The sequence below is a fragment of the Trachinotus anak genome, unplaced genomic scaffold (assembly GCF_046630095.1).
Source record: "Trachinotus anak isolate AG129_WGS33_773 ecotype Australia unplaced genomic scaffold, CSIRO_AGI_Tana_v1 ptg000005l, whole genome shotgun sequence".
NCBI classification, from domain to species: Eukaryota; Metazoa; Chordata; class Actinopteri; order Carangiformes; family Carangidae; genus Trachinotus; species Trachinotus anak.
This window is the reverse complement of record NW_027273856.1, coordinates 15239417-15257027: the sequence shown is the minus strand read 5'-3', so window position 1 is coordinate 15257027 and position 17611 is coordinate 15239417. Positions and strand designations below refer to the sequence as shown.

At 42.0% G+C, this 17611-nt stretch overlaps 1 protein-coding gene across 1 annotated transcript in view; it reads left to right on the top strand.

Moving 5' to 3' along the window:
- ube2j1 (ubiquitin-conjugating enzyme E2, J1) overlaps nucleotides 1-17312 on the top strand; it is a 47062-nt gene extending 29750 nt beyond the window's left edge. The window contains exons 5-8 of the mRNA XM_071478502.1: nucleotides 1452-1557; nucleotides 10566-10695; nucleotides 11245-11373; nucleotides 15537-17312. Coding sequence (XP_071334603.1) covers nucleotides 1452-1557; nucleotides 10566-10695; nucleotides 11245-11373; nucleotides 15537-15824 — 653 coding nt within the window. The 3' untranslated portion in view covers nucleotides 15825-17312. The remainder of the gene's footprint in view (nucleotides 1-1451; nucleotides 1558-10565; nucleotides 10696-11244; nucleotides 11374-15536) is intronic.
- The last annotated feature ends 299 nt before the right edge of the window (nucleotides 17313-17611 follow it).

Below are 17611 nucleotides of genomic sequence, written 5' to 3'. Positions count from 1 at the left end.
ATCTCCTCTTCCCCCCTCTCTCTCTCTCTGTTTACCTTGGCACTATTTCCTCCTCAGTGTACTCTGGCCAAAACTCATATGGTACAAAAGTCATTCCACAGAAAGTGTTATCGTCTTCTCGTCGGAGTTCCTCGTTAACGTATTCGCTGCTTGACCTTTTCTTTTAAACGTGTCACTTCTTTGCAGAGTTTTTTCTGTGCTAACTGCTGTTTGTTACTTAGTGCAATGAAGACTTTCCAGGTCTGACCAACCAATGAGAGTGAAAATAGAGGAATGGTGCATTTATGTGCTGTTATTTTGCTAAAACTCCACCCTGAAGTCAACAAAATAACAACATATATCATTCAGTACAACAAACTGCCAAAAGTTTTTACTACCGTCATGTCTGATAATCATTTTTATTTCATGATTTTAACACAATAATCATAATTTAACAAAATCAAGGAAGAAAAACCAATGTGGATGTGTGTTTCATTATGTTATGCATTAGCATTGGTTATGTTGTGCAAGTCCGTGTGAGTTGATGAAATGAATCTAAATCAATAAGCCCCTGGACGGTAGGGAAAACTCATTTCAAAGTTACAGCCCTGCATTAATTGGAAATGGCGGTGGATCATGCAAATTAAATATTCCAAAAGTCCACCAAAATAAAAGCGGGGAAGCAGCCTTCATCCTTTATGCACCTAAACTGTGTAACACCCTACCAGGAAATATCACAGGGGCAGGCTCAGCGGACGTTTTTAAATGACAACAGAAAATGTACCTGTTCAATTAAGCTTTTAATCAGTTCCTAGGGTTTTTTTTTTTTTTTGACTGATTTGCCTCTTAACTCCCTTTCTCCTTTTATATTTGTCAAAGCACCTTGAGCTGCATCCTGTGTGTGAAATGTGCTTTACAAATAAAGTTTATTGTTATTAATAAGTTGTAAGCACACAGGATTTACTGGACTGATGCACTGCAATACCACTGGACTGGTCCTTAAACCCAGAACACTAGTGTGCTTGTAATGTCATTGTGAATGTTTGTTATTTATTAAGATAAAATCCAATGTGGAAAACCTTCAAAGTGGGCTTATCTGTCAAAGACAGATATAAAGGGCTTCCAGATGCTTCATTCAGTATATTGGATCAACAGGAGCACAGATGAAACGCAGCCGGTCATAACATAGACACAAACAAACCCCTGACCCCAACCATATTGTAAAATGTGTCTCCTGCCAGCTGGAGAATGTGTGAGTACAGACTCATGGTACATGTCCTCACAGACGCCGGGGTAAATCCAGGCTTACGCCCACAAAACAAAGCATCATTCCCACTTACGTAACAGGGGAACTGAACATGACGACATGCACAACCTGTCCTGTAATTTAACTTTTAACAAGCAATGTTTAACATGCCCTGTTTTTTTATTTTTATTTTTTTAATTTCTGTTCTTCTCTGTTTCTCTTCCAGTCCGAACTGCCCTAATAGCTATCATCGGATTCATGCCAACAAAAGGAGAGGGAGCGATAGGATCTCTTGATTATACACCAGAGGAGCGGAGGGCCCTTGCCAAAAAGTAAGATTTGGTAGATGGAAATCTTTCCAATGTTTACTCTCTGCTGAGTGTGTGTTGTGTTTGCAGTGTTATGGATAGAGAATGATAATGAGGAGAATGTGTGGAGTGATGTGGAGCAGTGTGTATCGTACGGATAATATGATCCTGCCAGTGGGATTAGCAGACATGCAGGTAGATGATATCAGTGCCGGCAATCACACGCATGATGCTGGTTAAATGGCATCAAGACAGCAAACTCCATACCAGCATGTAAATGTAATCAGCACCTGAGCCCCGGTGGATGTGGCTCCTGCTAATAACTGCCTAATCACAAAGGGAAAGGAGCGCGCCCAAGCCAGTCCTGGTACTGCAAGATGACAAATTCATTATCGCCAAAATATCCGGTCCCTGGATGGAGCATGAGTGGGCACATTGCTCTTCTTTTCACACTGCATTTCCCCCAGAGAAAATGGTACAAAGCCACAGGAGGAGAGAAAATCCAGCTAAAGTCGCTCTTCTATTAGCGGATGCGACGGGGTCTCGATCAGCCGGCTGTTTCATTAGCACATGGAGATGAGATAGACACTAAGACGCACTTTGCTATAAATACGTGGCTGCTTATCTCCCTGATGGAAACCTCTTTTTTTTCAATCCAAGGCTGAGGCAGCACTTCTATCAGGGTTTCTCATCCTTTTTTTTTTTTTTTTTTTTTTGTACATGTGCTGATAGTGTGTGCAGCCTGTTGCAGTTGCTCCCACTTGTTTTTCTAACTGTTGAGGTTTCTTCTTTTGTCACATTTGTTTTAGTTTTTCTTTGTAACCTATTTAAGCTGTACCATCTCTAGGGTTAGGGTTAGTGGAGAGAGTTCACAGCGTAATTACTTCTTTCATTCAGTTACCTTTTTGAGTGCTATCAACCAGCTGTGCTACCATTGTGCAGAAACTCCATGGTCACATTGTTAAATCAGGGACCAGCTGATCACACTGAAACCAAAATCAGGAGGACTCAGAGGATGCAGAAGAGAAACCAAATGACGAGGGAGTTTTGGTTCTGCTCGAGGTGTCTGCCTCTTAAAAATTTTTACCTGGCCACTGTCGCCAAGTGCTTGCTCATACTGGGAATTGTTGGGTTTCTGTAATCAATGTTATAAAGAGTACGGTCTAAACCTGCTCTATTTGAAAAGTGCCTGCAGATAACTTCTTTTGTGATTTAGCACAATATAAATAAAAATTAGCTTGATCTGGAAGAGAGCAGGGTCCAGACGTCTGAGACTGACAACTGAGCCCTTCTATCATCACTGGCAATGTAAGATCGCTGGACAATAACGTAGAGCAGCTAGCAGCTCTGGTGAGGAATCAGGGGAAGCTCCATGAGTTTAGTGTGATGAGTTTGGGATTTGTTTGTTTGGGAATTGGGACATGTCTTCTGTGAGAAGACATGTCCCAATTCAGGCACGCCATCACTGGAGGCTGCATTTGAACACCAATTGTGTCACAGCAGCACAACAAGGCTGTCCCATTTTCAAGCCTCCTCCAAAGGCAGCCCAGAGATGTGGCCTTCTTTTCCTGGGCAAACAACCTATCCCAAGATTCATTGCACACCGGTAAGAAAAATATTAAGCCAGAAGATTATACTTCTAAATATATGTATTGGGTCTCAGCTTAGTTGAACAGCTAATGGTACAACTGTACCATTAGGGCCTTAAAACCTGCAAGGTGCCAGGAGGGCAGGCACAGCTGGTGAAGCTAAGTGAAAATCCTCTGTAGGCTTGACCGTCTCATTTCGGTTCGGCCTTCACGGTCTGCGATGGCGGGTTCTCCAAAGGATGCAGCCCCTGAATTGGGACACAGCTAAAGTCAGGAAGACACTACCGATCCTTTTGCTGCCATTGACGGCTTTCAGAAGGTTTGGACAGACAGGAATGAATCTGAGAGTGGAAAGAAAAGAGGCGACAGGCTTGCCCCCTTTTATCAACAACAGATGTGCCACCCTGGTCACATTACTGCGAAGGAATGTTTCTCCTGCCCAGACATTGAACTGTTAGCCCTGTAGTTATGTTCATACTATATACCCAGGGAGTTCTCACGTGCCATCTTGGTTGTCGTTTACATCCACCTCATCTGTTTACCTTTCAACCTCATGTGATATCATCCACTCTGAATTGAACTGGACCCAGCCTGGACAGGATCCTGGCCCTGCTGCATGCTTAATGTGTCTCAAAAAGGCCTGGCAATTTTACCTTGCACATTACTTTTTGCACTTTTATTTGTCTACATTTTTCTCTTCATTCACTGGGTATCTATTATTATTACTAATTTATAGTAGCTTTACTTCTTTACTTCCTCTTTCCTAACGGCGTGTTGTAACAAAGCAATTTTCCTGCTGGGATCAATAAAGTTTTTATTTCCTGTTTCTATGCCCCTGGTGATGGTGAGAGCTGTCAGTCACAGAAAGCACAGCAGGAAACAGCTGTATTTTCAAAGTGTCAAGTTCATGACTGACAAGTAAACTGCCACAGAAGTTGGCTAGCGTGAAATGTGGCAGGACCAACACATGGGGCACTGTGGAGGTCTGGGAAGTCACAGACATGAATATGAAAAATGTCAGTGATCCATGATGCCTGAGTGCACATTTCATAGACAGGACACCTGCTGTCATTTCACATATTGTGATATTAGTTTTAAAAAGTAATTTATAGCGCACAGGTACAGTGACCTAACTGTTCATCTCTGGAGCAGAATTGCTAAATTAAGATACTTATTGCCATATAAACACAATATATGTCCTGTTTGTCCTCATATTAAATTACACATCAGAAAATGTGTTTTCTACTGCTGAAAACCAGTAAACGGCCTTGCGGAAGAATATGAAAGCCCTTCATTGGTGCAGTTCATATGACCTACATTTAAAATGAAGATTTGGTCAGATAAATTATCCTTTTGTTTTTGTCACACGTAACTAATAAGTGTCACAATTACTGCAACTCATTACTTCCTGTGTTGCGACAGCTGTGGCCGGAGGCATTATGTGTTTGGGGTATCTGTCCCATTTACATGGATGTTCCATCTCAGGAACGGCTCAAGGGTTTTTTTTCAAATTTGGTGCAAACATCCTGTTGGACTTGAGGACAAACTGATTAGATTTTGGGGGTCAAAGGTCAAGGTAACTGTGACCTCACTTCAATCCCAGTCTTGTGAACATGATATATTAGGAACACTTGAGGGAATTTCATTACATCAGGTACAAACATCCACTTGAACTCAAGGATGAACTGATTAGATTTTAAGGGTCAAAGGTCAAGGTTACTGTGACTTTTTTTGGCCATAACTCAAGAATTCATAAACTAAAAGCTAAGATATTTTGATCACCCTCTGGCAGCTGTTTGCAGGATAGGTCATAAACTCCCACCCCTTCATAAATGCCCCTTTGGATATAATCCAAGTAAAAGTTAAAAGTACAGGTCAAATAAAATTTCCCCAAAGGAAGTTCTGTCTTAACAGTTAGGTTTCATCTTTCTTATAGGTCTGTTAAATTGGCTTGAACATGATTGACTGATGATGCTGTCAAAACAGCAGATGAGTCAGAGGAGTGGAGGAGCAGAGCAGGCTGAGCACTTTCTGAAACCTTTTCACATCTAATTCACTGTCCGCATTTTAAACCAACCTGATGCTGCAGTCAGCTGTTCTTACAGATACTCTGAGAGATCTTCTTTGAATTTTGTTGAGTACGTTTTTGTCAGCTAACTTCATCCTAAACTGTCCAGGGTTGTACCCCGCCTCTTGTTGTGGTTGTGGTTGCCTGTCAGAAGCTCAAAAACTTTTATTCATATTTTTAGGATATATTTTACACTGTGGTTGTTTTTGAACTATATATTTTAGTCACTGGACATCTGGAGCTTAAATTATCAGAGAAAAACCCAGGCTAATGTTAGGCAGCTCAGCTCCCATCCACTACAAAACATGTTGTGTCTGTCAAAGAGTGTTGGCAATCTTTAAAGTGAAACTGCTTTTTTGTTGTTTCTACCAGTTTTAATCCCCTTGTTGTTTGTTATGGAGAGAAGGAGACCTCTGCAGATAATTCCGCTGCCGGTAAAAACTTCCTGAGCATCTAGTTAAGTTTTCAAAGGAACAATCGAAACAAAGGTTATCAGCAGTCTCGCATCTGTTTTATTCAGTGCTTTTAACAGTTATAATCACCGGGTCTGTTTGTTTTGGAGAGGAAGAGACCTCCGCAGATAATTTGACAACTGGTAAAAACCTCCTGAATGACTGAAACTGAAGGAAAGCTGACATCAATAATGGTGAAGACAACAACTGCCATGTTTTTTTTATGATGTCACAGAAAGCCGTCTTTTGTTTTTGTTTTGATTGAGTTCCCCTGAGTGGCAGAAGTTACATACAGTGCGTTAAACTTGAAAAGATCACACCATATTACAAAATTAAATGTTTGAATGGTATATACATTCACCAAGCCTTTTTTTTTAGGAACACCTGTAAACCTGGTAATTTATGTCATTATCCAATCAGTTACTCATGTGGCAACAGTGTAATGCTTACACTGAGCCAAGAACAGAAATGTGAGGTTGCAGTGGGCACAGGCTCATTGAAAGTTGAAGTTGAAGAGTGGGAAAACAGCCTGGACTGATGAATCTCTGTTTGGAGATGGTAGGGTCAGAATTTGGCGTCAGCAGCACCAATCCATGGACCCAACCTGCCTTGTGTCAACAGTCCAGGCTGGTGGTGGTGGTGTAATGATGTGGGGAATATTTTCTTTCCACACTTTGGGCCCCTTAGTACAAATCAATTATTATTTGAATGCCTTTATGGGCCCCGTTTATCACCTTCTAATGGCAACTTCCAGCAGGATTACGCATCAGGTCAAACTGGATTCATGAAATGAGTGAGTTCAGTGAACCTCCGTGGCCTCCCCAGTCTCCAGGTCTGAATCCAGTAGAACCTTTGGGATGTGGTAGAGCAGGAGATTTGCAGTTTGAATATGCAGCTGACAAATCTGCAGAAATGATGTGATGCAGTCATGTTAACATGGAGTCTCAGAGGAAAGTTTCCAACATCTTGTTGAGTTTCTTCTTTTTTTTTTTTTTTTTTCTGAAACTGTACATACAAGTTCTATATGTCAGGTTCAAAACTTGTCCTGATAGTGGCTAAAAATCACATCAGTTCAATTACACTAATATAATATTTTGTTTACAACCCCACCCTCTAAGTATATTTCCCATATGTCTCAAATGGTGAATCCACCACCTGTCAGTTGTTGAATTATGTTAAAATACAATATGTTTTTGGGTCCAGTAGTTCAGCACAGTAGTCATTTGCTTCTGCCCCTGGAGCAGGGTGCCAACATTTTCTGTCGCCTCAAGCTGTGTAAATAATTGTCTAGCCATAGACTACTGTGAGTCGCCTGTGGTGGACCAGAGGGGGACAGTTGTCACAGCATGTATTAATATTTGACAACTCAACTCAAGTGCATTTTTTTCAAAGCAGCTGTTCAATTTTGGGTCAAGTAGAAACAAGCGTTTTGGAAAATCCTTACACTCTGTATTCTGCATGTGCTTCTGAATGTTGTCTGCATTAGTTTTCTGCAGAATGTTGATCATTCTGCAGCATGTTAGCAGGTGTCCATACCATAACTGTGTTAAATATGCTAACAGCCTTATGAGTTCAATGGCTTTTCAGGCACAGTAGCTTATAATTCAATGAAACAGGATCTTACAATTCATGGCAAATATAATTTTATCCTCCAACTCGACGACCACAAGGTAAACAGTAGACTTTCTACACTCATTTTTTACAAAGTAACATCGAGTATCCAATGTGAAAATGTGTTTGCACATATTTGATTGGACATTGCATTGTGTTGCAGCAAACTTCATGTAAGGTCCAGCTTTTTGCTTGACAACCCTACGCCTTTTTCTTTTTCCTGATAAGACCTCTGTTTTGGGACCCACACTATTCCAAGAGTGATCTAAATTAAATGGATGAGTAGATCTGGCCTTAAATCCAACTCTGAGGGCAAAATTGTTCTGAATGGCCACTCTAGACGGCCAGGCGAGAAAACCAACCATCACAACTTCCTTCTGTCATCCTTCTGCATCCTGCAGCCTCCCCAATCTCTCTCCAAGAACTCTGTTTTGAGGGTCTCAGCCATACAAGTGAACCCACTTAATGACAAACAAAAAGTGAAAACCCTGACTATACTTAGACACACTGTGCATGTTCACACACAACTGTTGGATTGTCTGTTTTGGAAAGTTACAGAAATTGTCAGACAGATTTTCCACTGGAGGAAAGCGAGTTTCTGATACAGATGATCTGACAAACACTTTCTTTGATTAATACTGTCACCACCTGGCTATGGGTTGGCAACATTAAGGGAGGCCACACACACAGATACATCAGTCAAAAAGTGACTAACTAAATGATGTGGAGTGTAGAAGTGTGGAGGGGTTGTCACAATACTGAGCCCTTAAAACCTTCCCATTTGATGATTAGTGAATCAATGTTTGCCACAACATCATCAAATTTACTGTTGTCCTCTCAGTATGCATCTCAGATTTTACAAACCGAAACACCAGTTAAGGCATCTCTCGGTGCTGAGATGCGTTCTTAACGATGAGCGCTTGTGCCTAAAAGGGTTCGAACAGTCATTCATCAAACAACCACAGGGCCTATCTGCATGACATCCACTTCAGGAGACATAAACTGCCTGTTTAAGCTGTCATAGTCCACTGGCATGATGACTCGAGGCATAAGAGAACATTTGCCGAGAACGTTGATGCCTAATAAGCCCAGCTTCTTCCCCATCTACATCTTAACTTCACTTGAATAGAATCCAATTCCCATTTTGCTTCAAAGGAAGACTGTGATTTGGATCATTTAATGTCATGATGTATCCAAATCTCTCTTTGCCACCTTTAACCCAAGGAGCTGTACAGTCCTCTTTGTAGCTCTAACATCAGTCCATTAGCTGCTGCCAGGGACGATTAGCTTTCAGAAGACAAATCCACAGAAACCTCTTTTATTTGATGCATTTTTTGTATTTTTCCACATCACTGCCCCAAGCAGTTGTGTTCATCCCTTTTTTAGCAATATCGCACTGAACCCCAATTCCAGGACTGACATGATGGCCCAGAGGTGCATACAGCAGCCAACAGTACAATCAGACAGCCAGTGCCATAAACACAACCATGGGCAGCTCCATCTAAAAATCTTTAAAACTTCATAATCATGGTGCCACATTACCATTGACCAAGGGCCAGATGACAGTACATTTTTTCGGCAGATAAATCAGTGAGTCACCCTCTGCACAGACTTTGTGTGATTTGACATTTAAATGCATTGAAATGTCTGAGTCCTTTGTCTAGTTTCTCTGTCTTTGTTCATCTTGACCATGACACAGTCTCCAGCGTCAGCCAATTAATCTAACTGTAGCTCTGTTTAAACGCACTGTTGACTGGATGCCCAGTTCACTGCTCCAAAATAATTGTGCATGTGTATCTGTTCATGTTTACACTGCCACAGTGAAGATATCTTGGGCAAAAATCACTTCTTCAAGGAGCTGTTTGAGAAGTATGAGTTGATTTTAGGTTTAAAGTTAGAGTTTAGTTTAGATTAGGGGATAATTTTAACCAATTGTTAGTTTGGTTCCAGATCAGTGATTCAAATGGATCTGGTGTTCACTTAACATCTTTTCTAGCAGTTGGAGAAACCATCACCCAATCTAGATACTTAACTGCACTGACTATGCAGACAGTGTTGTTGTAAGTCAACTTAATATACAACATATCTATCTTTCTATATAAGATGGAGAAAGAAATCTGAGCAGTCAGATGATCAGACAGATTGTAAACAAACTCTAGAAACCAAAAACAAAGGCAAACTTAAATTACTACCTAAATTATGTGCAGATGCCCGGGTATTTTTCTGGCCATTGGTCGTGCTAACTTAATACATGTGAAGATTTGCTAATGTAGACTCTACAAAACAACTTGTAATGGGGCAAGCAAGTGGGACCAAGTGAGAGGCTCACGTTGTTTCCCTGTTCCACTGCTTGTTAACGGTTCATTTAAACTCAACTCTTCTCACCTTTTCTGGTTTTTCCAACAGCCAAAAGTTGAGCATTGTACCTGGTACCTGGAACACTGCAGACTATTGATTGGTCAGAAAGAGCTGTCACTACTGTGACATCATTGTGTGAGACAGGATGTCCAGAACAAACCCACCAACAGCCAAGTGACTGTACACTGTTGACTGTAGCCTGTTACATTTCTGTTAGTTACTGTTTATTAGCTTTACTATGGAAATCCTGTGAAACCACACCATGGTCAAGTGAGGAGGTGTTGAAGATGGTGTCAAAATAGCTTAGTGCGTTGTTGCTATAGAAATGACATCAAATTGAGGGGGTACTATCAGCAATGAAAAAAGAACCACCTGTTATCAAAGTCGAGTGGAGTTCAGTGGAGTTGAGTCGGCACCATGCAGTGAATGCTACTGAACAGCCAGCACGTTCCTTGCAAGTAGATTCTTTTGCCACAGTTGCAAATTCCAAGAGCAAATTTCTGTGTTAACTTTCAGACAAACTCAGAAACAAGCATTTGAAATGATTTATGGAAGCTTCAAGTTTATTAAAAAACTTCAGGAAGCTCTGCTTGCTCAGGTCTGTGCTGTTTTGCTGCAGGCGTCTTCTCCCAAATCTCTGCAACGGAGGTGGTGAGAGAAAAATTAGTGTGACCCATAAGGAGAAAAAGTACCAGGTTGAAAAATAGTATTATTTTCCTTCAAGCACGTAGCTGTAACATTGTGTATTTAAGATAAGGAGTTGCAGCCATTGCAATGTAGTGGAATTCATGTATTAAACATACACTTAATGATGAATCAGAATATAATATAACTGCATACATGCAGGGTGATAAATGTGAAGAGAAGAATGTAGCTGCTGAGTGTTTCAGGTGTAGGAGGAGAGGTGTGGTAGCAGTAGGATGACATCACCATGTACCACCTGTTCTCCGGCAGGTCCCAGGACTTCTGCTGTGAGACGTGTGGCTGCTCCATGCGCTCCGCCCTCCTGGCTCTGACCCCCAACAGTCACCCCAGCGCAGAGGACCACAAGGCTAAAGAACTGGCCCAGCAAATCAATTTCAAGGTACAAACACTGGCTGCTACAATCACTGCCTTTTTCTTGTTAGCCTTTAGTTATATGCTTGACTGTATAAATAAAATATGCCGTTAGTGAAGAGTTTCATTGACAGTAGCTTAACAGAGACCACATCACACAGACAGGCAAAGTGATAAGAAGTAATGAATGAAAACAGTATTTCTGTTAAAGAGAGAGTCTGAACAGCAGAGTGTTAGTATGACATGGCTGTTGTCTAACTCCACCACAGTGTTTTTTAAACTATCCTTTATGAGCAACATACTTGGATTGCTTCATACTGGCCACATCCTGATTTTATTTGTGAATTTATGGTTGTAACAACCAGTCACATTTGTTGATCTAGGTGACAGAGAGTAGCCAGCCAGCCCACAGTCCAGTCCTGAATGTTTAACTCACTCATCAGTGGGGAAGAACATGAGGAAGGAAATGTCATGCACTGATGTGCTGAAAGTATATAATGTTTGTTATAATCATTATTTAATGTTATGTAGTGAATGCACGGTGCAGATGACTGCAGTTCTCTGTGTGTCCATTCAGGCGGAGTCCAGTTTATCCAGACAGGAAAGTGAGAGCGGAGGTGCAGAGAGCAAACCGTCCACACTCACCGAGGGAGACACCTCCACGTCTGCCAGCCAGGAAGCTGCTGACTGGCCCCAGGCTGAACAGGTAGGTGTTATACTGCCAGTCTGGGGTTAAACAGGACAGCACATAACCTGCCCACAGCCAGCACACCACCCACAGAGCAGAGCGTCCCTGTGGTTTTATATGTTCTCAGCTTATCAGCTGCAAATGATGTAACATTACTGCCAATGTTACATTTCAGTTCATTGCATCATGCTGTGGCAATCAACTTACATATTCTAGAAATTTGATTGAGACAGGTAATTCATCACAGTAAATTCTTTATCATAATCATACATTTTTGTCAAGTTTATATTTTTGTTATTGTTAAAATGCAGATAAATTTGTCTCCTGAATTATTCACTCTGCTTGATCATTTCCCAAGTTTCATTGGCATACTGTTGTCCTGTATTGTACTGCAACCCATCACGCTAGTTATGACCTGTAGGCATCAAAATAAACAATAAAATCTCAGGAAAACAGGAAATAGGCCTAAAAACTTGCGTCACTTTGGTTCATTATGTTTTTTTTTACCAAGGTAATAAAGATTGTGGATAAAATGTTTAGCTCGTCCAGCAAATTAAATGTCGAACCAAGATTTAATCACATTGACCTCTTCATTCATTTGCAGCACTGCCAGGATTGTCTTAACACAACCAGAGGTAATAAAGGGACACAGATACTTAAGGGTTGGCGATCTGGCGAAAAGATCATATGACAATCTTTTTGGGTAGAATCCAAATCCGCAATCCCAAATAATGATCTGCGTTCTGTTTCCACTTTATTGTGAAAGTCCTGGAAGGAAGTTGTGATTTTGTACCTTTCCGCAATTATGACGCTTTTTTTCAGATGTTTGTCTATTCGCCACTATTCTTCACCTACACTGCTGTCTTCTGTTTACACATCGTGTCACAGCCTTTTTGTTTAGTTCATATTCATTTGCACAGCGCTGGTGACGGTGGTTCTTGTTCTCGTTGAGGCTGCAGAGCAGAACAAGGACTGCCGTCGTAGGCTGCAGTTAGCAGGCTAGCTGTTAGCTCTTAACTGTTAACAATGGGCTGGTTAGCAGCGATTGAACTTTGAATATTAAACACCTTTTAATGATGTGATCTGTACAATTTGTTTAAAAGGTAGATCATATGCTAAAGTAAGATTCCCCATGATATAAGGTCGCCCACCTCTAACTACAATAGAAACAGCAGAAACAACAGACAATTTTATATAATCTGATGTTGTTAAAATCTTGTTTTTCTGACCTCCATTAATTTATCTTCTCAGTTTGCTGCATTGATGTACAGTGTGCTGCAGGGCGTGTCAGTACACTGTGACATCACACTGTGACATCACACTCGGGTGTTGTCAGAAGTCCAGCACATAGAGAAACACTGCCTTTCAGTCTGGTTTTAAGTCGCGCTTTATGTTGAATTTTCCATTTTCACTCATGAAAAACAGACATGTGAAGCAACATGCAGCTGATGTTAAATTTGGTTAATAAAATTCAATTTTCCTCCTTTTGTTAATAGTGTCTTCAGATTTGCTGCTGGAGGATAGAAATGTATTCAATTTACAAAAGGGTAGAATCACTGATTTATAGGAAGTGTTGTGCAGAACATTGAGAATATGACACTTCTCGCATATCTCTATTTGTCTCCAGGCTTTGCTCATCCCCTCACCTCATGTTTGGCATAATTAAAAACCAGACCTGTCTTTAGCATTCTGCAGTTTGTTTTTCAATCAATTTAAGGTCCAAAACATTGGACAGAGCAGTGGGTGCTCTGAGGCTCCTCAGTATACAATCAAAAGGATTATGTGCTGTCTGCCTGTAGTCAATTACCCATCTTTCACATTGTTCCTTTTAATTGGTGGCATGCTTCATCACCTGCTGAAAGCCCACTGAGCTCCAAAATCGTTTGGAATTTGTATGGGAGGAAATGATTCTGCATGCTGACTGTGCAGCAGCGCCCTGCCAGCTGTGTTTGTTGCACCGAGTTAGTGTGTGAAATCAAGCAGCTAGACATCAGCACTCTCTTCTTAACATCATTGTGAATGTGTCATGGGAGCTCGAAGCCTGTGTTTCCACGGCGTCTTTTCGCCACTTCAGATGATATGGGCAAAGCTCGGCTGCCTAAGAGGATTGATTCTGGCACTAGCTGCTACCCACAGTATCACAACCACAGTCTGAAGGAGCAGAGCAGAGGGTGAACTTAGATTAGTGTTTTTCAGTTTGTAGGGCCATGTCAAAAAAAAAAAACAAAAAAAAAACCTCACCATCTATCGCTGAAATTGGAGGGAAAAGACTTAGAGCTTTTCCAGAATGAGACAGGCCAGCCCACGGTATCCCACACTGCCATGCTGCTGTACCAAGGGATGTAAGATGACTGTGTACTGTTTATTGCCTCCCCCAGTTTCTCCAGGCTCCCTCCAGCTATTCTCTAATTGGGGGAAATCTATGTTTTCTATGTAAAAGCTGAGGCCATCAGCACAGCTCACTTGTTAGTCATCCTCCTCACAGCCTCCCGTCCACCACAGAGGACTCATTCTGTCTGCACCGGTCACTTTACATGGACATGGGCGTTGTGATTTTGTCAATTACTCTAATACTAAAGTATTTATGCTGAAAGTGGGAAGAGTTTTGTAACTGTTCTGATCCAGGTAGTTCATGAATTACACATTGTTCCTATAAAGGTACAGAAAAGGGGAAGATGCCTCAGACACATTTGGAAAATTTGCAGACAGGGCTCACAGAGCGTGCAGTGCCTTCAGGAAGTATTCAGACCCCTTCAGTTGTTTCACATTTTGTTATGATGCAGCCAGAATTTTTGAAATTTTTGCAAAATTATTAAAAAGGAAAAACAGAAATATCACATTGACATAAATATTAAGACACCTTGATTTGACGCTTTAAATTTAGCTCAGGTTCCTCCCATTTCTCTTGATCATATTAGAGATGTTTCTACACCTGGATTGGAGTCCACCTGTGGTAAATTCAGCTGATTGGACATGATTAGGAAAAGGCACACACCTGTGTGTGTAAAAACTGAAGTGAAATGATGAGTGTTTACATGTAATTATAATTACATAAAAAACAGTCATAAAGATAAGTGGAGAACTTCGGTGGCAGAGGAACTAACCTTGCCCACTGTTCACGATGAGATATCTGTCCATCTCTTCTACTGAACAGCGTCCTGCAGATCCAGCAGCTGTCCTGTTTTTCCTAGCTCATCAGCTAGTCATCAGCCTAGTATGTTGCTGCAATGCATCGTAGGCTATTTGTGTGTCAGCCGTTTTTTTCCAGAGCAGTAGCATGTGATGTGTCTACGACAGGATTAAAATAAAAAGGCAAAAGGCAAAGCAAACCCGGAGCGCTGTGTGTTCACGCACAGGTCAAGCCAACCACAACACAGACATGAAGCGCACCTTGAGAGGTGGTCCCACTTCGAATGCGCTATGATGGCAACACTTCAGGCTGCAAACGCCTCCCTAGTAGAAACTGTTTGTGCCAATTCATTTTGAAAGAGCAACAGCAAGAGGGGAAACTCCAACTCAGTCTTGTGGCAAGAAGATAGTGGATCAGTCAGTCAGAGACATTTGTAATTATAAGCCTGGCCCCGCTGTTAAGGGTCAAACCAAAAATTAAGTAGTTACAGCAGCTAATTAGCACATTATCTTCTAATTAAACTGTCCAGGTTCGATGAAAGAAAACACGGTGTTTCGTTCTGCAGATGAGTGGTTTCTCTTTACTGCCCGGGCACAGCAGAGACAGTCAGACGTCAGTGATGCTGCAGGATTCACTGCTGAGACAACGTCATGGGTCACTGACTGACACTGCCTGTGACTGTTCAGGCAGGAAGTTGATTAGCGCAGGATTATGGAAAACTGAGTCCATGCAACACTAACCAAGTAATTTACAGCCACATAGCACACATCTAAATGAGCTGCGAAAATGTAATTACACTTGTAAACGAAAGCTGTCAGCAAATTAAGTCGAAACTATTTTTGAAATATGGCTGCTGAAGCACAGATGCTGCATTTCCAAAATGTTTACAGTAGACATCAGAGGTGTAACATTGCTGTGACTGAGCTGGAGTTCCACCTGAAATCAGCACAGCCAGACCCACCAGACATGGAGTGTAGTTGACTAATTGTTTCACCTCTACAGCCAGGGTTTGTCTCACTGATGCTGTCCTCCTCCTCCTCCTCCTCCACAGCCAGAGGCGTCTCCAGCCACTGAGGAATCCCTGCCCCACACAGCCCCCAGCACCGGCCGCCCTCTCAGTCCCCGGCAGCGTCGCACCCAGCAGCACAGCCATCAGGCTCAGAGAGACAGCAGGGAGGCAGCCAACAGGCCGGCCTTCACCCCGGCCCCTCGTCAGCCTCAGGATGAGAGCCACGCAGGCTCAGCTGTCCTCATCGTGGTGCTCACTCTGGCTCTGGCTGCACTCATCTTCCGCAGGATCTACCTGGCTCACGAGTACAAGTTTGACTACGAGCTGTGACCACACACTAGGCCACCTCCTCTGCCCCACCCCCTTCTCTCTCCTCACCCCCGAGTCAGCCCCTCCTGCCACCACCCCAAACGAACTATGACCAACTGAAGTGGAAGCAGAGCCGAGGCAGTGGCTGACGCACGCTTTCTGGTGTACTGCTGTCAGCAGAGGGCTCGGTCTCCACCGAGGAGGAACTTTCATTCCTGCAGGGGAGGCGCTCCACTCACCACAACACCTCCAGGGTGTCTTTTAATCAATGTGAATTTTACTCTGCAGCGTGTCACGCATTTTTAAGAATGGGAAGCTTTGTTGTTTGTGATCAGCTCAGCAGCCGCATACACCACATGCCCCCTTCCATGTCACTGTTGTCTAACCTAGGGCTGCTGCTTATTCCCATTATTTAATTAAAATTGTAATATAACATGTCAGCAACAAGGAATTATGGGGGATTTTTGTGCATTTCCTTTTCTGTGTGCTTTAACTTCTTGTTAGGCACAGGGCTCTGTTTTAACATTGCAAGTGAAACAACCAGTGCAGAAACAAAAGAGCTCTGACTGATTTGGTTCATGCAGATGTAGTTGGTACTTCAGTATTAAAGGTCCCATATTTTAAACTTTTACTGCGTTTTATTTGAAGTGGTGATATCCATAAGAAGATATATTTGTAGTTTTTAAGAACCAAAAACAATCCAAGTGTACCTGTAAGTAACAGCAGGTCGATGAGCCTCAGAATAGAGGCTCTAAGCCTGTCTTCTGATTGGCTGATTGTTTTCTGAGTGATCCAATGAAAATATAGCAGATTTCAGATTCCTCCTCCTCCTCCACAGCCAGAGGAGGAACCAAATCCTAAAAAATTCGATGGCAGGTCCAGGTGGGCGGAGCTTGGGGCATGACTGCGTTTTTGTGACATCACAAAGTTTCAGAAGTCCTGACAGCTTGTTTTAAGGCTCAGTTTCTGAATACAGGCTGTGTGCATTTCTCTGTGGACTGAGGCTTTGATACTTTTACAGTATTAATATAGAACCTAGACCTGCTTTATAATAAAAAAACACATGGACATCTCACTTCATACAATATGGGACCTTTAATTCTACTGCTGTATGTCATGTTGCAAATGGTCACATCACGTTGCAGTTGATGTGATATGGCAGCACTGTGTACAAGAGTAAAGCATGAAGGGAAGGAGGCAGTAATCGATCTGACATCTCCTATATAAACGGGCAGAAGAAAGTTTTTCATACAGTATGAAGCAGCTGTGGATAACAGATACTGTAAGAATCTCATTTATTAATCCATGCACACTTATTTACTGACATTTGCATGTTTCTCTATATTCTGTGACCACTGTAATGTGAGACTGCAGTCACACTGGCGCAGGGACGTTGTCACACGTTGTACAAGCGTGCAGCCAAGCGTGCCTCAAGGTCACAACTTCTGACACAAGCCATCAGAAATTGTGACCCTGTTGTACCTAGAAATAAAAAAATGTTGCATTTCAGTGCTTGGCCTGTCTGTCAGCTTCTTATAAAAACTGACAACAACAAAAAACAAACTGGTAAGAGTCAACAGCAGAAGACAGGTCACTAATTTCTGAACCTGGGCATGAGGAATGTGAGAAGAATATGCAGCATCAAGATATTGTCAGGTGCTTGACCTTTCTCTCACCCCTTTAGAGACTGAATAACATCAACATCATTTTTTTACAAACAGCCAGTTGTGAAAGTGTGACTGTTTGCTTGCAACAACAGCTGCTGCAGTCACACATTAAAGGGGAACACTTCTGTTTTTACACATCAG